The 26,358-nt window shown below is 60.2% G+C and overlaps 3 protein-coding genes across 5 annotated transcripts in view; 1 reads left to right on the forward strand and 2 right to left on the reverse strand.

Moving 5' to 3' along the window:
• ZHX3 (zinc fingers and homeoboxes 3) overlaps positions 1 to 1,103 on the reverse strand; it is a 130,550-nt gene extending 129,447 nt beyond the window's left edge. Inside the window, exon 1 of the mRNA XM_027623690.2 lies at positions 386 to 1,103. The gene's annotated coding sequence lies outside the window, so the exon portion shown is untranslated. The remainder of the gene's footprint in view (positions 1 to 385) is intronic.
• A 292-nt stretch (positions 1,104 to 1,395) lies between these two features.
• Positions 1,396 to 18,338, forward strand: LPIN3 (lipin 3). Of its 3 annotated transcripts, none has more exons than XM_035729037.1 (21): positions 1,396 to 1,524; positions 5,267 to 5,410; positions 5,538 to 5,756; positions 6,939 to 7,034; positions 7,970 to 8,235; positions 8,435 to 8,527; positions 8,876 to 8,996; positions 9,167 to 9,509; positions 10,323 to 10,422; positions 10,563 to 10,723; positions 11,182 to 11,275; positions 11,374 to 11,443; positions 13,084 to 13,176; positions 13,253 to 13,296; positions 14,023 to 14,149; positions 15,027 to 15,175; positions 15,363 to 15,449; positions 15,902 to 16,054; positions 16,249 to 16,363; positions 16,443 to 16,546; positions 16,728 to 18,338. In XM_035729037.1, the coding sequence occupies exons 3-21, from the start codon at positions 5,565 to 5,567 to the stop codon at positions 16,870 to 16,872; spliced, it is 2,553 nt and encodes an 850-aa protein (XP_035584930.1). In that variant the 5' UTR covers positions 1,396 to 1,524; positions 5,267 to 5,410; positions 5,538 to 5,564; the 3' UTR covers positions 16,873 to 18,338. The 3 variants fall into 3 exon arrangements, with proteins under 3 accessions (XP_035584930.1, XP_035584929.1, XP_035584931.1); XM_035729036.1 differs by having other exon boundaries at positions 5,557 to 5,756; XM_035729038.1 differs by lacking the exons at positions 10,323 to 10,422; positions 10,563 to 10,723 and having other exon boundaries at positions 5,557 to 5,756.
• A 574-nt stretch (positions 18,339 to 18,912) lies between these two features.
• Positions 18,913 to 23,668, reverse strand: EMILIN3 (elastin microfibril interfacer 3). Its single transcript, XM_027624178.1, has 4 exons — positions 23,505 to 23,668; positions 22,328 to 22,450; positions 20,979 to 21,202; positions 18,913 to 20,699 (listed from the first exon to the last, which is right to left on the reverse strand). Exons 1-4 carry the CDS (start codon positions 23,666 to 23,668, stop codon positions 18,913 to 18,915), a joined length of 2,298 nt encoding a protein of 765 aa, XP_027479979.1.
• Positions 23,669 to 26,358: the final 2,690 nt, after the last annotated feature.

Below are 26,358 nucleotides of genomic sequence, written 5' to 3' on the forward strand. Positions count from 1 at the left end.
TTCCTCCCAGCCTCCCTTGAGGGATTCCTATGTTTCCACGGTTAAATATCATGGGTATATATATAATGCTTCCACAGATATGTTCGCAGCCTTGCTGCCCTCCGGGCCACCTTGAGATAGCTCTGCTCCCAGCAGGGCTCTTCCGAGACACCAGCCAGACTTGGCCTGGGTTTAGGATTGACACTAAATGACTTTTGCTATAGTGAGGACCACTGAGGCGGGTCACTCCACCCAGGTCCTGGCATCTAGGGTCATAGAAAGACGGCGGCCACCTCCCATTCCCCACCACCCAGGACCCTCTAAGCCTGGGTCTTTACAGTTGTGTCCCACCACCACCCCCAAGCTTTTCCTCGGTGCCCTCCTCCTTCACAGCAAACCCCCTCACCTCCTGATTCTTCTCAGCTCATCTTCTTTGCAGGAGCCGTACATCCACACAGGTTGTGAGAGAGGTCTCTGATCCAGGACAGGCCGCGAGCCACAGATCCGAAGGGAAAAACCTTGCGCTAGCCCGACTCCTCGCCCGGGGCTCGCGGGCCCACCGATTCTTCAGACGTGGATGCACCTTGGCTCACCTGTCCCCTCCCGCGGCGCCTGCCGGCCGAGAGGACGGTCAGCTGGGCCAAAAGACTGGTCGCCGCCTGCCCTCTGCTGGCCGGTGGCAGTATTGAGCCCGCTGCCGCTCCACCGGAGCGTCAGAGGGATGGAATGAAGGAGCGGGCATTTATCGAGCTCCTGCTGTATGTCAGGCACTGAACTGGGAGCTGGGGGTGTAAGGATGAACGCGACCTGCTTTCACAAAGTTCAGCTTCAAGTGAGGAGACAGACAATAATCAAATGGTCGTTCAAGCAAATATGAAATTACAACTGTGGGCTATATGAGCGTATAACGCGAGGCTCCTGTCCTGTCTACGGGGTGTAATGGGGGGCGAGGGGAACGGTCAGGGAAAGCTGCCCCTCAGGAGGGGACGTGTGAGCGCCAGGTGCCCCACAAAGTCATTCCATGTAATCCTGAAAATCCTACAAGGTGGCTATCCCCTTTGCCAAAGCAGGAAACAGGCTCAGGTTGGGGAAAACCTACCCAAGGTCACATAGCGAACTGGAAGCAAAGCCAGCAGGGCCTAAATCGGCCCAATTCGAAAATCCCCACTTCTCCGCTGCTCCTGGCTGTGGTGTAGGTGGCAGGACACCCGGACGTCCCATCTAGTCGCTCTAGGGCGCCGGGCGGGGCCGGGGTGGAGCCTGCGCAGGGCGGGGCCTCAACTCCGGCCCCGCCCAGCCTCTATAGGTGAAAGGGCGCCCTTGGGCGTGGGGACTGGGCGGAGGCGGGGTCTTTTTTGGGGGTGGAGCCTGGGCGGATTGGGGCTTGCAGACACCCGCCAGGCTCAAGGGGCGGAGCCGGGATCTCACCCGGTCCTAGAGGAGACGGAAGCTCCAACTGAGTGTGGGGCGGAGGACACTTACCGTTGACCCCGTGCACTCAGGCGGCGGCTCCGGATCCCGGAGGTCCAGTGGGCAGCTCCCCAGGTAGGGCCTAACCCCGGCCTGAGAAGAGGTACCCCTTCCCCAGCCCTGCCCTGCCTATCTGTCCTGCCATCTGACCCACGTTTCTTCCTGTCCGCGGGCCTGGGTCCATTTCTGGACATCAGAAGGTAGCTCATGAGTGGAGCGGCTGGTCTCACTTCGTCCCCCTCCCTGGCCCAGCCGCTGCGGGACCCCAGACATCCAGAATATGGGATCAGGAGATAAGATGCCAAAACCTCTCGGGGGTGGCTGGCCCAGCTTCACCCCAGGCCTTTGGGAGGTCACCCACCCTCTCTGGTACTGAGCGTCCTGTGTTGCAAAACAGGGTCTGACCCTTGCTCGCCCTGCGGAGATGGGGTGAGACCCAGTAGCTGTGACGGGTGCTGGGGAGCCAGGGGTGGAGCTTTCTCCCTTCCAGGGCTATAGGAATGCTTATCCTCCTGCTGCTTCTGGTCCTGCTGTACCTTCACCCTTCCCCAGATCTGGGAGCCCAGAAAGGCGGAACCTCAGACCCTGGGGTAGAGCTGTGTGCTGGCCTGGGAGGCCTGTGGGTGTTCCAAAGTGGGCCCTGAGGCTTGGGCACCCTGTGAGGCCTGCCTGGAGTCTACCTGCTCACTTTGCAAAAAGCGGGCCACCATGGTGTAACAGGGCCTGGAATGATATGGAAAGAAGTCTAACCTCTCAACGGTGGACAGAGACAGTGCACTGCAGTCTGACCTGTAGTGCCCTCAGGGCCAGCCTAGGGTGACTGAGGCTGTCATGATGCCCCACTGCAGTCTGACCTGTAGTGCCCTCAGGGCCAGCCTAGGGTGACTGAGGCTGTCATGATGCCCCAAAAGATGCTGCTGTTGATAGGTGACACCTATGGGCATTTACTGTGTACTAGTGCTTTCCGTGAGTTATCCCATTAATTACTCACACATCCCCTATCCCCATTTCAGAGGCTGAAACTGAAGCTTAGAGAGATGAAGTGACTTGCCCAAGGTGTCAGGGAGGGAATTAGAACCCAGATAGTCTAGGGGCACCTGAGTGGCTCAGTGGTCCTGGGATCGAGTCCCGCATCGGGCTCCCTGCTCGGCGGGAAGCCTGCTTCTCCCCCTCCCGCTCCCCCTGCTTGTGCTCCCTCTCTCGCTGTGGCTCTCTGTCAAATAAATAAATAAAACCTTTAAAAAAAAAAAAAAAAGAACCCAGATAGTCTAGTATCTTACAGTGTCCTGTTGCCACCCAGGATCTGGGCATCCGGTAGCAACGCCTTGACCTAGGACAGCAGGAGGAGAACGAAATGGGGGGATAGGATTCAGAGGGCTCAGGAGGGAGGGATGCCCATGAATCCTGAGAGGAATTCAGCTGATCTGGGTCCCTGGGGGAGAGATGAAGTGTTTGAGTTTAGACATGTTAGTTTGGGGTGAAGGGTGGTATAAGGGAGCCAAGCAGAGGTCTTGCAGAAGACCAAGAAGGCAGAGCTGGGTCCTGGGGGAGAGCAGATGCCTTCAGAGATGGGTGCAGACAGAAGAGGGGATCCCAGGGCTTAGCTCATTGGAGTCCCCCCAAATGCTGAGCGGGCAGATGTGGGGGGCATCCACTCGTAGTGTGGGGGGTCCCAGGGGGAGGAATGAATTCTAGGCTGAGGAGGGTTTGAAAAATGGGGGCCTTATTTCATAAAGGCGAAACTGAGGCTAGCACATTACTTGCCTGAGGATGCCCCAAGGCTGGAGCAGAGTAGGACCCCATGCCCCCCAGAGATGGTGCCGTCTCTGCCATTCAGCTCTACTACCTCATTGGCTCTCTACGAAGAGCCGTTTTGTTCCCCGGGGGACATCTGACAATGTTTGGAGACAATTTGGTTGTCACACTGGAGGGGGTGTAATACTGGTATCAGTGGGTAGACGCCAGGAATGCCGCTAAACATCCTACAATACCCCCGAAGCAAAGGATTATCTAGCCCCAAACGGCAATGATGCTGAAGTTGAGAAAATCTGTACTAGGTCAAGCCGAGCCTGTCACTACCCAGCCCAGCTCTTTCATCCTCAGCGGGGCAGATAACTCAGGTCTGAGCCTCCACCTGGGCAGACCTTTGCCCCCACTCCCGGTCTGCCCCTCCCATGCTTGCTCCTTTATTCCTGGAAGCTTCTGGAGTCTTCTCTGCTTTTCCTGAGCACAGTGATCTAGAGAACTGCCCATCACGTGTCTGACCTTTATTCACAGAATTTGGCGTAGGAAGGAACCAAAGTGGAAATTTTCACCTAGCGCATAGTGGGTGCTTTGCAGATAAACTGTATATTGTATTTGAATGCCATTATCAGGGTCCAGAAAGCTTCATTTTATCCCGTTTTCATTTTGGCAATTCCAGTTGTACCTTATGTTTCTGAAGTTCTAGGTTTCTAACGAGCTCCCAGGCGATGCTGACACTGCTGGGCCACATTTTGAGTGGCAAGGGTTGTGCAGAGGTGGGCTGGGGCGGCTGCCCTCCCTGCAGACAACTGTCGGGTGGTTTGGGGACTGTGGGGTGGCAGGAACCATGACATGGGGTCAGGAAACCGGGATACGAGTCATCACTCTCCCCACCCTGCCCCATCTATGGCCTATGGATGTCACTTAACTTCTTTGAGGAGTGGTCTTGCATGGCAGTTGGTCCTCCAGGTGTTCTGATGCGGGGTCTGCGAGGTGGGAGTGCCATGCGGAGATGGAATGGCCTGGCTCCTGGCAGCCAGAGGGGCAGCAGGCCATTGGCCCGGCCAGCAGGGAAGGGACCACGAGCTGCTGTTGGTGGGGCGGGCACCGTGCCAGCATGGAAGCAGCTCTCGTTACGGCCCTGGCTCTTCCCCACGGCTGCCACAGCCTTCTGCTTCTGGCTTACCTAGCTCTGCCTGGTGTGGGAAAGCTGGAGAGACCGGTCTGGCTGGGGGAAGGAGGGGCAGCTTTGATGGGGCAGGGGACAGCCTGAGGCCTGAATGTGGGTCTCCAGGCCTGGCCAGCTGAGCCAGGGTCTCAGAAGTGGGGGTCAGGCCTGAGAACTATGGCCTGGAGACACTGGGGTCAGGTGATGGATCTTGGATAGGATTCCCACCTGTTCCAGGGAAACTGGGAAGGAGTTTGATATTTGGGGCCATAAACTGGGAGGTCATTTTACCCCCAGCTATAGGAGATGCTTTCCCTCAAGTATCTGACCCCAGAAACAGAGCTGGGCAGAGCCTTAGGTACCTGAGGTACCCTACCCCTGGTTCTCCACAGATCAGCCACGATGGCGCAGCAAGGCCCCTTCCAACTCCTAAGACCAGGAAGCAGCAAGACAGATGAACCCATTTCTCAGATGGAAGAACTGAGACTCTCTCCTCCCTACTTACTGGGAAGAGATCAGCTTTTAGGGCTGTCACCCATTACCCAGCCAGACCCTGGGCCTAATATATCATGAGGCTGCCGCCCATTGCATCAGGGAGGGGTGCTGACCTGCCCCTGTCCCCACAGTCGGGCCCACCCAGTGGTTCACACTGAGGGGTCTGCAGCCACACAGGCCTGGGTCTGGGACCTGGCTCCTCTCCTTACTAGTCGTGGTCCTGGGCAAATCACTGAGCCTCAGCAAGCTTGTCTGTAAACAGCAATAATGACACCCGCTCGGCCAGCCTCACAGGTTGTTGCAAAGATGGAATGAGCCCTGCCACCGAACACCATGGTCATTATCATTACTCACAGCATTTAGAGATGCAGGGCACCCCAGATCACCTCACCCGGTGCTCTCATTTGACAGATGCAGAGATCAGCACTTGGAGAAGGAAGGCCGGTGTCCAGGAGCCCCACAGCAGGTCGGTGGGCGAGCCGGGGCTAGGACCTACACCTGCAGGCACACCGCCCATCCCGCCGGTCTGCGCAGGTGCTCCGAGGGCAACACACCGTAAGTCTGGGGAGACCTTTGCCCCCCACTCCTGGTCTGCCGCTCCCATGCTTGGGGTCCTGGGGGTCCTGGAGCCCGGGCTGCAGAGCCTCCCCACTGAGGGAGGTGGACCCTGCCTTTGTTCCAGCACCTCCTCCCTTTGCCAGCACCAGCTATGAACTACGTGGGGCAACTGGCAGGGACGGTGTTGGGGACGATGAAGGACATATACCGAGGCCTGAACCCGGCCACGCTGAGTGGTGGCATTGACGTGCTGGTGGTGAAGCAGGTGGACGGCTCCTTCCGATGCTCGCCCTTCCACGTGCGCTTCGGCAAGCTCGGCGTCCTGCGGTCTCGGGAGAAGGTGGTGAGCACTGGCCAGCCAGGGGCCACGGCAGGGTGGGCTCTTAAGGCCAGGGCAGCCCCTGCAGTCCCAGGAGACGGCCTAGACCTCCCTCAGGTGGTGATCTGTGCTCTGGACAAGCGTCTGTTCTTTTGCATTTACTTTGACAGTTTGGGGTTGGTTTGGGGCTTTGGGTCCCAGAGGGTTCCCATTTTCCCGTGGGAGCCGCACAGTGGGGCTGTCCCTGGTACCTGGGCTGTCCGACCTGGCTCCAGCTTACTAAGACCTCACCTGTACGTTCTTGGTAAGTCTCTCTACCTGGGCAGATGGATGCACACTCTCATCTACCTGGTGCCGGAGGGGTGATTTGGGAGAATGAGATAGGAGCTGATAACACCGTCCCAGGGCCAGGTATGTGGGTGGCACTCAAAAGGTCAGCTTGTCTCCCTTCAGAAAATTGTGCTGTCTTCTCTGGGCCCAGGCGAACGTGACAGCTTTTTTTTAGTGCCGAGGTCTGGAGTATGAAAAGAGGTTTGGTGAGTCCAAATCCTCTTCCTATGGGGCCCCTGGGAATGTGCCAGAATCCTAACAGGAAACTGTCAGCTTGTGGGGGACTGTATAGCGAGGCGGTAAAGAGCTGGGGCAGACTTCGTGGCTCACAGCCGCACTTGGCCACCTCCCAGTATGTTACTTAACACCCCTGGGGTCTCGGTTTCCTCGTCTATAAGGTAGGGGTAGGGATAGGAGCTACGGCACAGTGTTGCTGGGAGGTTAAAGGGGAGAGTCCAGATAAAACTCTCCATCAGCGCCTAGAAAGGGGTCCTTCATACCGTTGTTCATGTAGTCAGTAAGCACTCTGGGGGTTGGGGACACAGCGGCGACAAGATGGGTCATGTCTTGTTCTGATGGGGTGTGGCAGAAAGAAGAGAAATCAAGGCAGACAAGAATCCTGAGACAGTGGTATGTGCAAGAAAGTCCAGAGAATAGGAAAATGGGGGGCGGGGGGGTGGCGAACTCATCGCAGCCTCTCTGCAAAGGGCAGTCTGAGCAGAGACCCTTGGGGTGGGGAGCAGCCGGGCACACCAGGGGCTGGGGGGTAGGAGTTCCAGCAAGCGCAGTGCTCCAGAGGGGCAGGGGGGCCAGTAGAACAGAGTGTGGGGGTGAGGGACAATGGTGGGGACTGTGCACCACGATGCCCCTTTACAGGTCGACATCGAGATCAACGGGGAGCCTGTGGACTTGCACATGAAGCTGGGGGACAGCGGGGAGGCCTTCTTCATCCAGGAGCTGGAAAGCGATGATGTAAGTGCCTTGCGGCACCTGGCGCCTCTGGGCCGGACCTTGCGCCCTGTCACTGACCTGCCCCTGGGAACCACCCTAGCAGCAAGTCTGATGGGGGCGGGGAGATCAGCTAGGGCTGGCACTCCCAGCATGCTGTTGGAGCCTGAGCAGAATTGGGATGGGGGCAGCAAGAGCTGATTTCCTTCCTGGGGAAAGCTGGGGAAGGTTTCTCAGAAGAGGACACTGGAGCTGGGCCCCTGGAGGGTGAAAAGGAGGCCTTCCCTGGGCGGCCTGAAAAGGAGGAGGGTGCTGTCGCATGGCTGGGAGGGGGCTGGCAAGCGTGAGATGGATTGTTCTGGATCTGGTGCTGGCTCGGTGCAGTTAGAGCATGGAAGGATGGGGGGGAGGGACGAGGAGAGGGGTGTTTCAGAAGGGAGGCAGAGCCCAGCACAAGCCAGCAGGAGGTGTTCCAACAGTCTGAGCTTCACAAACTTTAAATAAGCCCGTACTGTATGCCTGACACTGCAGTGGACTCGGGTGACGGGTCACCCCTGCCTGCAAAGAGGGCTCCCAGACCAGCCTGGGAGCCAGACATATAAACAACAGATGATGGGACTATATGGTCATGGCAGTGGAGGGGGTTGGAACTGGGGCTGGGGTTAGTCAGGGCAAGCTTCCTGGAGGAGGTGATGTCTGGCTGAGTCTTAAAGGGAAAGCAGGTGTGGGCAGAGGAGGAGATGAGTAGCCAAGGTTCAGGGTTCTACCTGGACAGGGTGGTTCGTGTGGCACCCAGGCCCAGTTGTGAGGCCTTGCTGCTGCTGCCTCGGACCAGCCTCTGTGCCTGTTTTCCTGAGCCCGAATGAGCTCACACCCAGGCCCTGGGACTCAGGCAGGGCTCAGAACGACTGGGTGGCGAGGGTGGCCCCCCAGGCTCTAGCCCCTGGTCTGTCTCACAGGAACACGTACCTCCGTGTCTGTGCACATCGCCCATCCCTTGTGGGGACCTGTCTGGGCTCCCCTCAGACTCCCAGGTGAGCACAGCCAGTGAGCCCGAGGCCATCTCTGACGGGGTGCCCTCCACTGGGCGGAAGAAGAGGCTTCGCAGGAGGAAGCCCAGGCGGAAGGAGGGCACGGTGGCAGCCAATTCTAGTTCGGAGGAGCTGGAGATGGGCACTGAGAGTGAGCTGTCCCTGCTGGAAAAGCCAAGACCAGAGCCCCCAGGGTGTGTGTGGACCAGGTGGGGGCTACGGGTGTGGGGATACCACCCAGGGTTCAAGCTCCGTTTCCTCTGCTGATGCTCTGTGACCCTGGACAAGGGCCGTGACTTCTCCGGGCTTCACCTCCCTGAGCCCCTGACACCCAGGCCCCCATGCGCTACCTGGGGTGCCCGGTCCTGTCGGTGACCATTTATTTCCCTGCAGCCCCCTCAGCAGCATCCGGTCAGAAGGGGAGTCCTTACCGCAAGCCAGAGACATCTACCCCTACTCTGATGGCGAGTGGGGCCCCCAGGCCAGGTGAGAGTCTAGGTGGCCTGCAGGCAGGGACCCAAGGCCAAGGTCTCAGAGTATTTTGTATTTATATCTTCCTGATGAATAATGACATAGAACACATTTAATATGTTTACCAGCCAGTTCTACATCTCCCGTGCCAAGTGTTTATTTCAGGTCTTTGCCCATTTTTTTTTTTTTTTTTAACTAGCTTGCCTCATTATTGTCGGTTTGTGGGAGTCTTCCGTATATTTATACATTCTGGATCCAACAGAGGCATGAATATGTATGATAAATACTTTTTTCCGCAGGCTGGGGTGGGCAGTGGTGGGCGACAGGCTGGCTTGAGGACCTCTAAGTTCTTGCTTCCTGCAGCCTCCCGCCGGGGGGACTCACGTCCCCTAAGAGTGACTCAGAGCTGGAGCTGCGGACCCCCGAGCCCAGCCCCCCACGAGCTGAATCCCACATACAGTGGGCCTGGGGGAGGCTGCCGAAGGTGAGTGCCTCCACGTCAGCCTCCCATCCCTGCCTTTCAGGGGCTCGGTGGTCCCCTGCGGGTCAGAAGTGCAGTGACTGAGACTTGGACCCCCAAGGCCTTGTGGGGTGTGGGAGGCAGGCCCTGCGCTGGTTCACATCCCCTCCCCCACCCCATTTGTTTGACCGAAGGTGGCCAAAGCAGAGTGGCCTGAGTCCTCGAAGGTCGCTGATGGCAGGGCTGGGTCAGCCTGTCCTCTTCGGGGAGAGCCCAGCACCCCCTCCGCTTCTGTGGCTGGTGCGGACCCTTTGGGACCCCTAATCCTGCAAGCAGGGGCTGGTACCGACCTTCCTCCTACTGACGCGGAGCCTCCCGCTTTGGTGGGCTCCCCTCTCCCCACTCCTGAGAGAAAGGAGACCACACCTCAGAGCCACAGGGATGCAGGCCTGCCTCTTCCCTCGAAATCCTGGAGCTGGGCCACCCTGGAGGTCCCAGTGGCCACCAGGCAACCAGAGGGGGGCTCTGGGAGGAAAGGTGAGTGATGGTTGGCCCTCTCCCAGGGTTTTCCCTGGCCTCACATAAACCTCCTGGGTGGACTCTGGTACTTCAAGCGTGTTTTGAGCACCTACTGTGTGCCTGGCACTGTGCTTGGCTCCAGCCCTCATGGGCTTGCAGTGAGGGAGCTAGATGAAGCATGCATAAGCAGAGAAGAGCGTGTCGTGCGTGACACAGGAGAGAATCATCGGTGGGCACGGAGGCTATTTAAATCATGTGGTCGGGGAAGGCCTCTCCGAGTGGGGGATGTGTGAGCTGAGACGCGAACGATAAAGACCCAGCCAAGTGAGGATCAAGGGAAGAGAATTCTGGGCAGAGGGAAGAGCATGTGTCAAGGCCATGAAGTGGGAGAGAGGTTGCATGTCTAGGAAGGGAGGCAGCTGGTGTGTCTTGAGCAAGGCAGGGTTGTGGGGAGGAAGCCAGCAAGATGAGCAGATGCTGGATCATTCCTGGTGCAGGAGCTGGGGTTTATCCTAAGAGTGTGGGAAGCTACTAGGACTCACTGTCCAAATCAGTAGTTGCTGGCTATATATGGCTATGTAAAATGTAGTTAAAATTATTTGAAATTAAATAACATATACAATTCTGTGTCTCCATCATGCCACATTTTCAGTGCACGGATAGTGACGTCTGGCTAGCGGTATTGGGTGGGCAGGCAGGCAGGGGACATTTCTACCATCCCCAAAAGTTCTACCAGATAGCGCTGCTTTAGGGTGTTCAAAGACAAGGGGACACCTCCTGCTCATGCTACTAAGCACATGTTAGGACTAGAGGTGTCCCCTCTGCCCTCAGGCTCCCTGAAGAGAAGCCAGCATCTGGGCCCCAGTGACATCTATCTGGACGACTTGCCCTCTCTGGATTCTGAGAATGCAGCCCTTTACTTCCCCCAGAGGTGCCTGGGTGCTGGGTGCCAGGGTGTCTTGGGATGGGGGTTCTTGGGGCCAGGGGTTGGCTACCAAGGGCCTGAGAGCGTAGGCCCTCCTCTCCCCAGCCTCTTTGTAGTCACATCACTGTTGGCCCCTCTGCCTCCAGTGACTGTGGACTGGGGCCCAGAAGGTGGAGTGAACCCAATAGCCAGAAGCCCCTGGGAGACCCCAACCCTGAACAGGAACCAGAACCCACTCTGGACATGGTGGATATGATAGAGCTGTCCCTCTGTGGCGGACTCGCTGAGAGCCGGGACATCTCCCTGGGTATGTCTGACCAAGGCCTGAGCCCTTCCAAGGATTGGCACTGAGCCCAGGGACCTGGGGAGGGCAGGGAGGCCCCCAGAGTTGGGGGGCGGGCAGCAGAGGTGTGAGGCTAGACTGGGTGCCCTTGCTGTTCTCTGCTCTGTGGAGCCCCATGCAGCCAGCGAGGGCAGGGCATTCTCAAGGCCCTGCGAAGCAAATACTTAATGCTAAGCTGTGACTTACCCTGTGAATCCAGGATGGCAAGTGCCAAAAGTAGAACTTTTGGGGATGGTGGGCACAGCAGGTGCAAATACCACAGGTAGGGAGGAGCCCTGCTGGGTCCCAGACCCAACCTGCAGGAGGCCTGAGTGGCAGAGTGTGTGTGTGGGCGGGGGGGGGGGGGGATCCGGGAGGGGCTGGGGCAGCAGGTCACATCGGACGTGTCAGCCTCACTCCTTACTCTCTGCCTCTGTGCCCAGAGAAGTTCAACCAGCACATCGTCTCCTACCAGGACCTAGTCCAAAACCCTGGCCTCCTTGAGCACCCAAACCTGGTGGTGAAGATCAATGAGAAGTGAGTACGAAGCCTGAGCCGCTGGCAGCCCCAGAGTGGCCCTGCCCTCCACCGCCCCATGGCTACTGCAGTCCCGACTCCCCGTTCTGTCTCTCCAGGCATTACAACTGGGCTGTGGCTGCCCCCATGATCCTCTCCCTGCAAGCCTTCCAGAGAAACTTGCCCAAGGTAATGGTTAGAGCACCGCCGGGCCTGCAGAGGAAGGTGGGCCCAGCCGTGGGGCCCTTGGCCAAGAAGCGGAGAGTGGGCAGAGATGGGCCTGGGGCTGACCAGCTGCGAGACCCACCGTGAGAGGAGCAACTGAGGGCCCCTGGAGCCTCGCTCCGTGCTGCGCCGACAAAGCCCCATCCCGCCCTGGCTTCCTGGCCCGGCTGAATCCCATGAGGGTTGGACTTGACTTCGAGGGAGTTCAGGGCACACTGGGGGAGGATAATAACCTTCCACAGGAGGCTTTTAGATCTGAGAGACGAGGCTTGGGAGACAGAGGCCCCACTCCTTATCTTACCCCGAGCAGCGCTCCGGGCTGAGCTGTAGCATTGCTTGCTTTACTGGCCTGCATTTGTTGAGTACCTACTGTGTGCCAGGCACAGGCTGTCCTGTCCCGACAGTCATGCCCTCCTAGAAAGACAGTTACCATAAGACTCAGCCGGATGAATATAAAATTCAACTGTGAGTATTGGGAAGGAGAGGCTGGGTGCTTTGAGAGGCTAAAACAGGGGTCTGCTGAGCACGTGCCCCCTGGGCAGAGATCTGAAGAACGAATAATCCGTAAGCAGATGAGGGGCAGGGACCAGCATGTGCTGACGCTCAGAGGTGGGAAGGAACCCAGTCTTTTCAGTCCTTCCCACAACTTCTACCCTCACCGACCTGCACCTGCCCCCCCGGCCCCACCCACCGCCACTGGCTCCCCTGCCCCGATCTGGCCCATTGTTCCTGGATTGATTAGACTTGCCCAAGAACATCACCATCCAGACTTTGACAGCTGACGCCTCCCTTTGGTGACACTCGGCTCTATCCTCTGGCTGGCTCTGGGTCTGAGCTAGGACCAGAGCCTGTGGGAAGGAGGAGGGTTACTCTCCTGCTTGGCTCTCCTCACTTTCCCCAGACAGATCCACCACCTGAGGCCCCTGGGAGATTCCCCCAGCCTGTTTCCAGCTCAAGGGGGTACCCTGGCTGACCCACTTCCAGGTCATGTCCTCTTGACTTGGGTCCACCATTCTGTCTGTAGGACGCTCGTATGTCTCCTGGGTGGGCCTTGGCCTAGGCTCTCCGGGGCTCCCCCTGGGAATACCTAGCACGAATCTAATCAGCATCTTCCCAAGGTCATGTTGCCCCCACCAGACAGCAGTGGTAACACACAGAGAGGGAAGCCATGCATGGGATAGAGTCATTGACCTTTGGGGTTGCCTGTGTTGGTCTTGGATGTTGAAGGGAGTACTGGCTATAGACTGTTCTTCCTGCTGTCACTTGGTGGCATCACGCAGAGAGTACTAGATCCTGAGAAAGTCCCAAAACACTGCCTTCAGCTACTTTAGTAGGATCTGGAGGCCAGGCCAAGGCTGGGCGAGAGCTAGGGGGTCAAGGCTGGGGTAGGGTGGGGATTGGCAGGAATAGCCCTTGATCTCCTGTGCTTAGCTCCATGAGTCATTGCTTGGAGTCCCAGCATGGAGGTGAGTATGCTTCCTCAGCCTCCAGACGTTAATAGCACCTTGCTCTAGGGTCAACCCCAGACTCTGGGTTCATGGGGGCGATGAAAGGTAGGTTTTTGTGGTGCAGGGAAAAATGCCATGGCCTTCATCTGCCCACAGAGCACCGTGGACAAACTGGAAAAGGAGAAGATGCCCAGGAAGGGTGGACGGTGGTGGTTTTCCTGGCGACGCCGGGACTTCCCTGCTGGGGAGGTGAGTGGTCACGGTCAAAGGGCGTGGTCAGCACAGGCAGGAGGCGGGGCTCACTGAATGTATGTTCTTCCCACAGAGCAGTGCCCAGACTGAGAAAACCACAGCCCGGGAGCAGCAGGGGTGAGCTGGACCTCATGGCTAGAGCTCTGCAGCTGGAGCCAAGCCTCGGGGAGATCCCTGTGGGGGCAGGGGTGACGCCAGCACCTCTCCCCCAGCTATGGTTCTTTGTCACTACCCAATCACTTCTACACCCTTTCTTTTTCTTGAGAAATGTCCCCATTTCACAGATGGGAAAACTGAGGCCTAGAGCGACACCAAAAGTCCGAGAGCTGGGAACTGGCAGAGCTGGACCGGGTGCCCAGACTCCTGACCCAGACAAGGGACTACTGTCTTAAGGAGGGGCAGGGCCTCCCCTCTTTGCCAGGGGCAGGCTGACCTTGCCTTTTTCATCTCTCAAGTGACCAGAACACTCAGGCTTGGGTGGGGGATGACCAAGGGCAGGTCAGCTGAAGCCAAAGCAGGTGGGATTGGTAATAAGCCCTAAGATGCACCCCTAGGTTTTACAGATAAACATCTCCAAGGCTACCTTGGCTAGGCGCTGAGAGTCAGGAGCCCTGGGTCTCCCTGCTCCAGCTCTGCTGGCCCCTTTCTGGGTGCATACTGCTGGGCTGCATCCTTATGTCTGCACCGCTCTCCAAATGGGTGGCACCATGGTGGGGTTTCTGATCCTCTGGAGGAACAAGGACAAGCCCCAGGTTCCTTGTGGCCTGGGCTGAGGGGTGAACATCTACGGGGAATGTAGGGCCTTGGCTGGGCAGAGTGGCCTGAGAGCCGGGCTGCCTGCAGGGAGAAGACTGATGTCCTGAGTAGTGAAGATGATGCCCCAGAGAGCCCTGTGATCCTGGATGCCTCCTCTCTGCCACCCTTGACTCCCGCCTACAAGAAGTCCCTCCGCCTCTCCTCTAATCAGATAGTGAGTGTTCAGGGTGGGGGGCTGGGGCTGAGATAATTTGGCTCCGTGGAGCCTTGAGTTTACCAGAGCCCAGAATCCATCCCCTCGGCAGCCTAACAGCCTCTGCTTGAAAACCTCCAGGGTCAGGGGCTTGCTTCTTTATGCACCAGCCCATTTCTTTGTTGGATGCTCTTATGGGAAAAGTCTTCCCTATGTTGTCTTAAAGTATTCTACCTGCAGTGGGTTGCCGGCTCTGGATCGGCTCTTGGAGGCCACTCTGAAGGAATCAAAAGCTGATGACAGCCCCTCAGATATTGGCCGTCCCTGCCCCCAAGCCCTGTCTTTGAGCTTAGTCACTGGCCCCCAAGTGGGGCTCTGTCAGGGCGGTGCCCAGGACGGGCAGCTACCATCTGAATGGTACCCCAGTGTGACACCCACTTTGGGGTCAGCCAGGGCCCAATAGCCTTGGTCACTGGCTGTGGTGGAGAGCTGCCCTGATTCTTCTCTGTGGACCAAGGACAGGGCTAGGTGTCTCTTTGGTTGGATGGCACGAGTACCCTAGCCCCAGGCTGTGAGGATCTCTATGGAGTGGGGTGTCTCCCTGCCAGGAGCAGTGCCAGCCTTAGGGCTGACCTGAGAAATCCGGGTGGCCAGGCTTTGCCTGTGAGCTTCACTCCAACCGGGCAGAAAGGGAGGTTAGGGCTCCTGTGTCGGGGCCCGTGTGGGCCCCGACCAGCACCCTGCACTCCCTCACTCCCCGAGGTCGCCCTCTACCTGTACGGATGTGCCTGCGTGTGGCTGTCTCTGATGAACTCAGGCAGGTTCTCTGAGTTGGGAGGCAGAGGGGAATGAGAGGCCCATGGAGATCACAGCTTCCCCCACCTTTGCCCGGCCCCAGCGGCGCCTGAACCTGCAAGAAGGTGCCAATGACGTGGTCTTCAGTGTGACCACCCAGTACCAGGGCACCTGCCGCTGCAGGGCCACCATCTATCTGTGGAAGTGGGACGACAAGGTGGTCATCTCGGACATCGACGGGACCATTACCAAGTGAGGCCTGGTTGGCCAGGGGAGAGAGGGAGGGCCTGGGACTGGCCTCCTCTGTGCTGGGGGAAGGGGGGGGTGTCAAGAAAGGCCCTCCTCCTCCCCCCCGGTGCACTGTCCTGGGGCCTGGGGGTGGTGGGGCGTGAGGGCTACATGGGGCTGCCTCAGAGTGACCCCTCTTCTGTGGCTGTAGGTCGGACGCTCTGGGCCATATTCTGCCCCAGCTGGGGAAAGACTGGACACACCAGGGCATCACCAGTCTCTACCACAAAATCCACCTGTGAGTGCCTGGGCTGGGGCAGGGCCCCAGGGAGGGAATGACAGGATGTTTGAGGCCACCACAGCCCTTGCCCCTGGAAGCCAGGCTTGGGGACCCATGAGGGAAGAAACCCCGGGCATGTCCCTGGATGGTCCTCTGTTCTCCCATGAAACACTTGTCCCCTGTCATCTGGCCTCTGAGTCTAACCACTGGTCTTCATGCTGCAGGAGAGGCCTACAGACTTGCTCAAACCTTTGTCCGTGCTGGTCCGCCTGGGCCTCAGGACACTGTCCGTGCCCCTCCTCCCTGGGGCAGCTATGGCGGGCACCTCTCCCTGATGTTCTCCCTAAGTCCCCTCCCTGCAAAGGCCTCTGGGTTTGAAGGCCAGAGCCCCGGGCTTGGGCTGAGCTGGCTGAAGCCAAGGAATGGCTGGTCTCTGATGGCTCTGGGCCACTCCTATCCCCCACCTCCAGAAACGGGTACAAGTTCCTGTACTGCTCGGCACGGGCCATTGGCATGGCTGACCTCACCAAGAACTACCTACAGTGGGTGAGCGAGCGGGGCTGCAGCCTCCCCAAGGGCCCCATCCTGCTGTCTCCCAGCAGCCTCTTCTCCGCCCTCCACAGGTAACCACCCCTACGAGATACAAGCCCAGGGGTCCTTGCAGGGAGTGACAGGCTCGCTGCCGGCTCAGGCCAGGCCAGCATCCGCCCTTGCTTGGGTGTCAGTTAAGTCCCACCCCGTGTCACCTGACCCTGCCGTCCTCTGATGGCTGCGCCTCCTCGGTTCCTTCTCCTGCCCATGGCCCCGGCTGCCCCAGGGAGGTGATTGAGAAGAAACCAGAGGTGTTCAAAATTGCCTGCCTGAGTGACATCCGGCAACTGTTCCTGCCCAACGAACAGCCCTTCTATGCTGCCTTTGGGAACAGGCCCAACGTGAGTGTGTCCCCTCCCCACGGGCCGGGCCACCTCCTCCCTGTCTCCCAGCCCATTAGCCCCTCCTTGTCTCCCATAGGATGTCACTGCCTACCAGCAGGTGGGCCTCCCTGAATCTCGAATCTTCACAGTCAACCCCCGGGGAGAGCTCATCCAGGAGCTCATGAAGAACCACAAATCCACGTGAGGCCAAACCCTGTCACGGGTCCCCCACCCCTCCCAAGTCCCCAGGCCCCAGCCTCTCCCTGGGCCTCAGTTCCACCCAGGTCTCCTGGGCGGGATGCGGTCTCCTCTGCCTGATGTGGTGGGGGCTGGGGCCTGGTGGCCGCTCAGGCTCTCGGTGCTGACCCTGTCCTGCCCACAGCTACGAGCGGCTGGGCGAGGTGGTTGAGCTCCTCTTCCCACCTGTGGCCCGTGGCCCCAGCGCAGACCTGGCCAGCCCTGAATACAGCAACTTCTGCTACTGGCGGGAGCCACTGGTTACTGTGGACCTCGATGCCCTGGCCTGAACCGGGCCCAGCTGCCCCCTCCTCCCTGGCCAGGCCCCAGAACTGACTGGGTGTTCCCAGGGAATGGGAAGTTGCAAGCTGGCTGCCACAGGGTGGTCCACTGAAGGGGAGGAGGGGGCTGAGGGCTGATTGGCAGCCACAGAGACCCTCCCTCCTCCCTGTCCCCTCTCCTGCCTTCTCCAGCTGATCCCAAGGAGGTGGGGCAGCCGCTCCAGGCCTCAGCAGGGCTCTGCCCTGTAGCAGTGAAATGATGATCACCTGGGCCCTTGCAGGATTCTCCGTGCCCTTGACATCCCTGTCCCTGTCCCCCTGGTACAATGCCTCAACTCCTGACAGCACAGAGAGGAGAGGGAGCCCTGTGAGGCTTGAGACCTGCCCGCACAGGAGAGGGCTGGCAGCAGCAGGGGGGAGTGCTTGAGCAGCATCTGGGCAGCATGGACCAAACCCTCTGAAGCCAGACCCTTCCATAACCCTGGCCCCTTCCCACAGCTCTTGCGCCAGACCTCACTGCTCTCCCTTGTGCCCCAGGATCTCAGCACACCCCAACCCTGGGTGCTCAAACATCAAGGAACAGGGATCCCAGGGCAGTGCAAGGGCGGAGGGAGTGTGGCTCCCCCTGGGCCTCGCCCATACCCAGCTGCTTCTCCTGTTCCTCTGAGCACCTCCCCTGAGGACACAGCCCCAAACCCTGCCAGCGCAGGTGGCGGTGACCTGCCCACCCTCCCTAGACTTTGCCGTCAATTCGGCGCCCTCACAGCTGCTGAGCAAGCTCTTGCCTGAGGGGCTGTAGGAAGCGGGGGGGGGGGGGGGGGGCTGGCAGCCCCCTGCAGCCTTCCAGCCTACCACCCTTGGGGAAGAAAATACCTTTAGACGGGCTAAAAGCTTTAATCCAGGCCTGCCCTCCCCCAGCAGCACCACAGTGGAGGGAAGAAACCAGAAGGCAGGGCTATAGAGACCTGGAACATAGCACAGGAAGGCCTGTGCTGCTGAGGGGAAACTGAGGCCAGGAGCCTCAGCAGAGATGGGCATCAGGGTCTCTGGGAACTCTGCAGGCCAGATGAACACTGTGTTTTCAGGTTGTCGGACCTGAGTTTCTCACCACTTAGCAAACACCCAGCCGGGGCCGGGGTTGTGCTAGGATGCTGGAAACTAGGCCTGGAGCCCTTTTTCTCCCCTGGCTTCCTGTTCAGAGTCTGACCTCACTTAGGCCATGACATCTACTCTCTGGAGAGATTCCCTAACCTGGGGGGTGGGTGGGCAGGATTTCCCCCCAGATGGAAAGGAGACGAGGGTGTGGGGACCAGAGGCCCTGAAGCATCTTTGGGAAAGAGAAGGGAAAGGATAAATTGAGGTGGGTCTCTGAACAGAAGGTCTGGACCCTGTCCTTTTCTCAGGGAATCTACAGCTGCCTAAGTAAGCCCTCACCTGAGGGGAGGGTCGAAAGAAATAAAAAACCTCTCAGCTGAGTCTTTGTGTTTCTGCTCTGTCCGAAAGGACAGGGGGAGCTGGAAACCTCTGGTCCTTGGTTCAGAAACTATCCACAAAGCTGCCAGGTGGGAGGACAGTGCCCGTGGCCACCACCTTCCCGCAGAAACTGGGCCCTGACGGCTAGGGAGGGAAGTCAAGGAGACAAGAGAACCAGAAGCTTCCACAGGCTGGGGGCTGTTGCCCCAGGACAAGGGGAGATGTAGACAGGTGACTGGACCTGTGCGTCTTCATCCAGATGCTGCTCCCTGGTGTGTCTGCAGAAGAGCAATGTGCACGCTGGATTGTGAGGTCACTCAGGCCCGCCCTGGCCTTTAGGCATGATGTCCTTGCCTTGACCATGATCCTGAATTGTCCAGTTGATACGGCACTGAGTGTTGATTTTCGTGGTCGGGACAGTCCCATGGAGCTGGACCAAGGCTATTCCTTCCGTGGCCTCTGAAGTGGCATCCCCGTTGGCCCGGGGAGGCTGGGAGGCACTGCTGGGTGAGGCTGGGCTCTGGAGTGGCATCCCCAGTGTTGGCGGGATCTGGGGTTTGGTCCCGTCTGGCCCGCCTAGTCGGCTGGCGGGGGCCGCGCCTGCTCGGCCAGCTGGGCCCGGCAGTCCAGGAGGTCATCCCGGAGGCGGGCGATGTCCTGTGCGTGTTGAGCCAGCGTGCGATTCAGCTGGTCCACGTAGCCCCACAGGCCCTCTGTGGGCCTGAGCGACTCAGTGGGCAAGTGGTCCAGGCCAGCAGCCAGTCGGCCCAGCCTCCCACACGCACCCTCCACTTGAGCCACCCTCCGGTCAAAGTGGCCCACCACTTGCTGCAGTTCCTGGGCTGTGTCCTGGCAGCGGCTCAGCCCGCCGGCCACATCGGCCACACCGGCCTTGAGTCGCTCCAGCTCCCCCCTCAGGCCCAGGACCTGCCTGTGGCCAGCCTGAAGCCGAGACCCCTGGCTGCTGACCTGTTCCTGGATGGCGTGAACCTCAGCCTCCACCTTGCGTTCGCGCTCGCCCAGGGATGAGTTGGCAGCCAAGAAGGCATCGGAGTACTGGCTGACGGAGTCGCTGAGGCCCGTGAGTGACTTGCTCACGGAGTTCAGGTTGACCTTGAGCAGGGTGATCTCGCCTTGAAGTGAGCTGCCCGTCGCTTCTGTCAGCTGCTCCTGGACCCCGGCCACAGTGCCATTGAGCTGCTGGAGCAGGGCGGCGTGGCTGGCCACCTGGCGGAGGAGAGCCTCACTCCGGCTCTGCCAGGCCTTCACCTCTGCCGCCAGGTTGTCCAGGACGGCTGAGGTGGTGCTGGGGGTGCATGAGGTCTCCAGGGAGACCAGCCGTTGTTCCAAGACTGCCAGCTCCGTCTGCACCAGGGGCTGGGCCGACCTGCCTGGGGGGACGCCGTCGTGGCTTAGCTCCCCCGCCAGTGTCACCAGGCGCTCCTCTAGGCTCTGCACTCGATCTTCCAGCGTGGTCCTGAAGCTGCCGGCCTCCCACCCACCCTCCTCCATCCCTAGGCAGCAGCCCCTCGCTCCGCCCTCTGTCCCGTTGAGGGTCTCCAGGCCCTCCAGCAGCCCGTCCACACCCCCGTCCAGCATGGCAGCAGACAGCCGCTCGAGCTCATCCCTGGTGAGGGGGCCATGGCCCCGCTGGGCCTCGGTGACTGCCTGTAGGTTCCTCTCGAGGTTGTCCACGCGGGCGCTGATCAAGGGCAGCCGGCTGCAGCAGCTGCTCCCGCCAGCCATGCTCAGGCCCTGCAGCCTGGTCCCGAGCAGGGCCAGCTCCCTGCGCAGGGCCAGCTCCCGGCCATCCAGGCTCTGGTGCAGCCGCTGGCTGGCCGCCTGGCCCTCCTCACACTGCTGCCGCACCTCCTGCACCCGCAGGTCGCAGGTGCTCTGGACGCCTTGCAGCTTCTGCTCGAAGCCATCCAGCAGGCTCCCCCAAAGCCGGTGCAGCCGTCGGTCCACGTACTCGTCCAGCAGCGCCAGCGAGGTGAGCGGAGACGGACGCACCTCCCGCAGCCGCTGCAGGTGAGCCTCGTGGCCGAGGGCCAACCCGTGCACCTCGTCCAGCAGCTGCACCTTGGTCCGCAGCGTGTTGCTCACCTCCGTCACCTTGCTCAAGATCTCGTCAAGGGGAGGGGTGAGTGGCCCTCTAGCTCTGTCTCCGGGCTTCATGAACCCCTCGGAGATGACCCCGAAGCCCACAGGGGCGGCAGGAGCCCTTGGGCTGCCAGTCATCCTGTTGGGGTCCTCATGGCTGGCCACCAGGCCGCTGAGGGTACCATATGCTTGTACCAGGCTCTGGACATCACCCTCCAGGCGTTCCAGCCGCTCACCGAACAGCCCTGGGCCTTTCCTTCCTGGGAAAGAGGAGGAGAGAACCCTAGGGGCATCACTGGCCTGCCTCCCTCCACCTGTCCTGTTGCCAGGCTACCCGGGAGAGTTTCTGTTCTAAGCTGACGTTCCCACTGAGCATATAGCTCTCTCAGCTTTGGGAGGAGTCTGCGAGCTTTGCCTCAAGCCCAGCGTGAGATGCACCCTCCCCAGCCCTGCCAGAGCTCAGCCCGCCTGAGTCAGGCCCCTCTCCACCGCCCCCAAGAAACCTGATCACCTGGTAGGGTCTCCATGGGCAGACTCACCATAGGGGCTGGGGGCCGCTCTGCTAGAAGAAGGGGGCCGGGGCCCTGGGCCTAGCTGCCCTGAGGGAATCTGGGGCTCAGGCTCTGGCTGGGCTGGGGTGGCCCCGAGGTCGGTCAGGTGCTCGGGACAGCCTTCTCCAGTGAGGCCAGGGCAGCACCGCCAGGCGAGGTCCGTCACTGTCTTGTAGCCGACCTTGTATCTGGGTCTGAGCACTGTGCGGTACCTGGGCCAGAGAGGGGGAGAGGGCAGGGCCCTGTACTTGCGGACTGAGGCTCCTGTCTCCCAGTGGAAGATCTGGATTCTCTGCCCCCCTCCGCTCGCCAGCAGAGTTTTTCCTTTTTCTGTGCATAAGGTGACAGAGTGGTGGGGTGGAGGCAGGCCTTGCAGAGGGTCAGAGAAGGGGTAAGGAGCAGGTGCAGGGGAAGCCCTACGCCATCCGGTTTGCTTGGGGAGAACACTAGCGGGGATTTAGCCCCAGTGTCCCCAAGGCCAGTTTGGACCCCCTTTAGCTCATGCTGCCATCAGAAATTCCACTCTGGCTTTGGCGGTACCTGGAAGAGTCCTGACACAACCTCAGCCCTTCCCTTTGGGTGTGTGGGGGGGGTGCTGCCCAGGAACCAGGGTGGGTAGCCCTTCTCAGTGCGCTGGGGCCACCCCTGGCTCCCATCAGTCCTCTTAGTTCTCTCTACCCCTTCCTAGCCTACCCTGGGAACTCAGCTCTGGCCACCCAGGCCGGTGGACGGCACCTCTGATCTGAGCACATAAGGGAAGGCCCAGCGGTGCAGGGCAGGCCTGGCCAGGCCCACTCCCTCCCCTGCTCAGCCATGTACCTGTTCACCCACTGACACACTAGAACAAATGGGATTGTTTTCAGACATGCGTTTGAACCTCTCCAAGTACAGACCTGTGCATCACACTTGTGCACCATCCCATATACCCTCTACAGCCCCGTCTGTCCGACCTAAGCCCCGGCATTGGCCTGCCTTCTCCAGAGTCACCGCAGCCCTCCCTGGGTCTTCCCAGGACCCCTTTGGCGTCCACTGTTGTCAGTGTGACCCTCTGCCCTCTCTGTTCACTTTCAACCCTCTTTGTCTCTGCTGCTTCTTCCTTGCCTCCTCCTGTGTGTCTTCAGGGAACCCTCCCTTGGCCCCTCCGTGGGCCCTAAACTGAACCTGCCATGTCTCCTCCCTGGCCTTCTCCAGCCAGCCTGCCTGCGAGCTGGGGTAATAGGCTCTTTGGAGTCCAAGGAGTTCCATCCCCTTGTGGTGCTGGCTGTTGCCCTGGGAGAGAAGCAGGCCTGGGGCTTGTGCCCAGCAGTCCTGAGTGGGTGGGATAGGGGTGCACTCACGTGACTGTCCCAGGGCACTTAGGCCCCCATCCACACTGTCGGTACTCGGCCTTCACGTAGCTGTCTGCTCCCTCCTGTAGGACACAGGTCACGTTCCTGTGCACCACGTAGGCGCAGAGGGCCCTGCAAGGGAGAAGGGACGGCATCCTTGGAATATCTGGCCTTGGGAGGAGCCTATACCTGCCTTCCCCATCTGTGGGCCTCCCCAGGGCACCAGATCCCCATCTCTCTTCTGTCCCTTCTCCTTGTTCCTGGGAGACCACACCTCCCATCCTTCCTCCCCTGACTCCTTGGGAAATGCATGCCGCCTTGTTTCCAGGCCCCCACCCCACCCCCCCAACCCTTGGCTCCTGGTTTCTCACTCTCTGATCACTTCTTGTACTGCCTTCTCCAGGAAGCTTGCTTTGATGTGGCAAGCCTGCTGAATGTCAGCTATGGGCGGAGCACTCTCCTACAGTACAATTCAGCCAGCACCCCAGGTAGAGCCCCTAACTCACCTGACTGGGGCCAATTCCCAAACCACTGGCTACTGAAGACCAGAAGCTGAGGCCTCCGCGAGGCAAGAGCCACCCTCACAGACCACAGGAAGTGGTCTGGGGAGGTGGCTGCCTGGCATAAGCCAGCCACCTGTGGCATGCTATTGGGCTCTGGAGCCACAACGCGGGCCCAGGACCCAGGCGCCCCCACCAGTTCTGTGGCCCAAACCCGCTGGGATTCCCCAGCGGTGGCTGGGGTCAGGCGGACCGCGGGAGGGGGCGGGCTGCAGGGCGCTGGGCTCCATCTCCTACCTGGCGGGGCAGGGGAGAAAAGGGGGGGCCGCGCGGGGGACATGCATGGGAGAGGCCCGCGTGTGCCTCGCGCCGACGGCCCTCCCTCCTCTCCCTCCACCTGGTCCGCTGCGCCGGGAGTTTGCACACAGCGCAGCTGGAAAATGTTACTTCGCTGGAAAGGTTTCCGCGGGCACTGCCAGGTCCCAGCCGCCACGCCAGGCCCCCTCGGCTTATTTTTCTTCGCCAGCCCCGCAGCCTCCCGGAGCGTGGGGCGCCCGCCCGGGCCGGGACTCGGCCTCGGGTGCCCGGCGCGTCCCCCCGGTCTCCCGCGCGCGGTCGGGGCAGGTGGGAGCGCCGCCCGGGCCCCATCCCTCCCGGCTTCCCGCCCGGGCGCGGCCCGCGCTTACTTGTGCGGCCCCGGGCGCAGCCGCGGGCGCCATCCCGTCGTGTAGAGGTTGTAGCGGGGGGCACCGGGAGGCGCTGGCCGCGCGACGAGCGGGGTGCCCTTGGCCTGCGCCCCCGAGAGCAGCGCCGCGACGGCGCACAGCCACACCGGCAGGCGGCGGCCCATCGCGGCCCGCGGCTCTCTCCACCTGGCCCCGCGCGGGGCCCCCGCCCGGCGTCCGCCCGCCGCGCCGCCCCGCCGCTCGCCCTCCCGCCGGGGTCCCGCCGCCGCTCGCGGCCCCCGGAGCTCGCTGGCCCGGCCGCCTGGCGCTTCGCAGCGGCTGCGTCCCGCCGAGTGGCCCGCGCTGCTCGCCGCTGGGGCCGCGGAGGGGAGGCGGGAGGCGGGCTCTGCGCGGATTAGCATAAACTTGGGGCCGCGTCGCTCGCCTCCGCCGGCCCCCTCTCGGCCGCCAGCCCCCCGCCCCAGCTCCGAGCCGACGCCCGAGGGGCCGCCTGCAAGCGAGAGGTGAAGGAGGGAGCAGCCCCGGGGTGGCAGGGGCGCAGGCCGTCGCGCCCTGGGAGGCCCCCAAACACACCCATTCACCACGACCGCCCGCGTGCGCGGCGGCGAAGCGGAGCCAGACGCCTGGAGCGGGCCGCGACGCGGCGCTCCCGGGGAACGGCCCACCCGCGGGGCACACGGCTCGTAGGAGCCCTGGCGTGCGGGGAGACCGAGGCCCAGGCTCTGCAGCTGAGATGACCCTGTTTGGGGGCGCAGCGGCAACACCTCCGCAGCCACCGCTTTGGAATAGGCCCCAGAAGGTCCCTGTTGGCTAGCTGTGCCTCCTCACACCGTCACTGTCTGGAGGTGACCGGGACAACTGGTAACTAACTGCTGACCCCTCCGCGGCATCTTCAACTAACGCTCTGCTGCCCAGTGTGGCCAGGCCGTCCCTCTGGCTCCCTGCTAAGGTCCGTGTTTTCTCTGCCTCTCTCAGGTGTGGGCTGCCCGGAGCCCCAAGACACCCAGCACCTCTCCAGCCAAGCAGCAGAGGCTCTGCTTCTCTCTGTGCAACTAAAGCTCTGGGCTAGCTGGGCCACTGCCCTGGCTCATTCTTAGCCCCCAGGGGCAACGACAGCCTTCAGGTCTTTCTCACAAGGAATGCTGCTAAGGCGGGCTTCAGCCTATTTCCCTTCTGAGACTGACTCTCTGAGCCTGAGAGTTGGCCTTTACAGCCGTTCTCATTCAAGGTCATCTTGTTGACTTTCTAACCTGCAAAGAGCTTCTTGAATCCCGATTCTTTCATCCGCAGGGTGGTGTTTCTTCGTGGCTTTGTCTGGTGGGCACAGGTGACTGCCCCGCTCGGTCTTTACCCAAGTAGCTGACTGGAGTGTGGAAGCCACAGAACTGGGAGGCGCGTACCTGGAGAGACCTTCCTCCAACCCAAGATGTGAACCCACACCCTCTGGGTAAAGTGAACGATGGAAGGGTGTAAATGGGGCACGGCTCGGAGACTCACATCTGTGCCACCTGCCCATTCCCAGCCATAGTGGTTCATGGGTCCCTGGTGGGGGAAGCAGACCCCTGAGCACAGCGGGCTGGTTGTTGCCTTGTTTAGGCTTTGGGACACACGCGGAGGGGACCCATCTTCCAGGTGGGGGATTTCCTGGTGTATTTGTTTCCTAGGGCTGCTGTAACAAATGATCACAAACTTGGTGCTTGAAACAACAGAAATTTACTCTCCCACAATCCTGGAGTCTAGAAGTCTGAAATCAAGGGGTCAGCAGGGCCACGTTCCCTCCAGGCTCTCAGGAAGAATCCTTTGTGTCTTCCAGTGGCCACAGGCGCCCCTTGGCTAGGAGCTGCCTCATCGCACTGTCTGCTGTCTTCACGTGGCCCTCTGACTTGTGTGTCTACAGGGGTCTCTACGGGGCCTTTGTCTCTGTGTCTCTGTGTCCTCTCCTCTTCTTATAAGGACACCGGTCATTGAATTTAGGGCCCAATCTAAGCCAGTCTGACCTCATCTTAACTCATTACATCTGCAAAGACCCTTTCTCCAAGGAAGGTCAGTCACATTGTAAGATTCAAGGCAGACGTGAATTTGGGGGGAATACTATTCAGTCCACAACAGGGTCCCTGAGGGCTGGTGAAGGGACAGACCCTGGCGTGCTGTAGCCATAGTTATGTGGGACTGATGGGAAGGCTAAACAAGGGAGTTTGCCAGAGGAGAGTAGGGCCGCGTCTAGGGGCTATGGTGCTCTGGGAGAGGTGTGGGAGGAGCCTTTTGGTAATTGGCTTCCCCTGTCTGCTTCCAATGACCCACCTCACTTGAGCTAACACCAATGGGTTTCTGATGCCTGTAAAGGATGTCGAAGACAGGCTTTCGTCCTCTGCCACAAATTCACTGAATGTGCTTTTATATTCTCCGGCCTTTAACAGAGAAGTCCGTCTGCTGGGGGCAGGATACATGGTATCCATAACATGCTCTTGACCTCGTAACCACTGCTTAGAAAGTGAGAGACATCTGGTGGGACAGGAACTGAGCTGGGCTCCTCACCCCGGGGCTGGGTTCTGACTGCCTGGCAGCACTGCCCGGGAAGTTCTGCAAGAACCCGCCCCCCTGGCACGCCCCCCACCCCGACACTACAGAAGCTGTGGTCCTTTGCCAAGGGGCCCCAGCCCTGCCTCTCACTCCCTACCCAGCCCAGATGTGGGGCCCACGACTCAGAGGGAGGAGGCTGGACCCCGTCTGAACTTGGAAAAGTCCACATAACGGGGGGCTAAAAGGACAGTTGGGCCCCACTTCCCCCCTTCCCAGGTGGCTGACATCAAAAACCCTCTTTAACTGGAACAGTTTCGGGAGCCAGCCCTGGGGC

The sequence above is a fragment of the Zalophus californianus genome, chromosome 8, assembly GCF_009762305.2.
Source record: "Zalophus californianus isolate mZalCal1 chromosome 8, mZalCal1.pri.v2, whole genome shotgun sequence".
Classification (NCBI taxonomy): domain Eukaryota; kingdom Metazoa; phylum Chordata; class Mammalia; order Carnivora; family Otariidae; genus Zalophus; species Zalophus californianus.

Bases quoted from the DNA above. Each gene is read 5' to 3' on its own strand.
- LPIN3 (XM_035729037.1), top strand. From the start codon at position 5,565: ATGAACTACGTGGGGCAACTGGCAGGGACGGTGTTGGGGACGATGAAG. The intron at 8,236-8,434 runs GTGTGTGTGGAC...ATTTCCCTGCAG, and splicing joins CCAAGACCAGAGCCCCCAGG to CCCCCTCAGCAGCATCCGGT. The intron at 16,055-16,248 runs GTAACCACCCCT...CGGCTGCCCCAG, and splicing joins CTCTTCTCCGCCCTCCACAG to GGAGGTGATTGAGAAGAAAC.
- EMILIN3 (XM_027624178.1), bottom strand. From the start codon at position 23,668: ATGGGCCGCCGCCTGCCGGTGTGGCTGTGCGCCGTCGCGGCGCTGCTC. The intron at 21,203-22,327 runs GTGAGTGCACCC...TCTCTGGCCCAG, and splicing joins AAGTGCCCTGGGACAGTCAC to GTACCGCACAGTGCTCAGAC. The intron at 20,700-20,978 runs GTGAGTCTGCCC...CCTCTTTCCCAG, and splicing joins AGCGGCCCCCAGCCCCTATG to GAAGGAAAGGCCCAGGGCTG.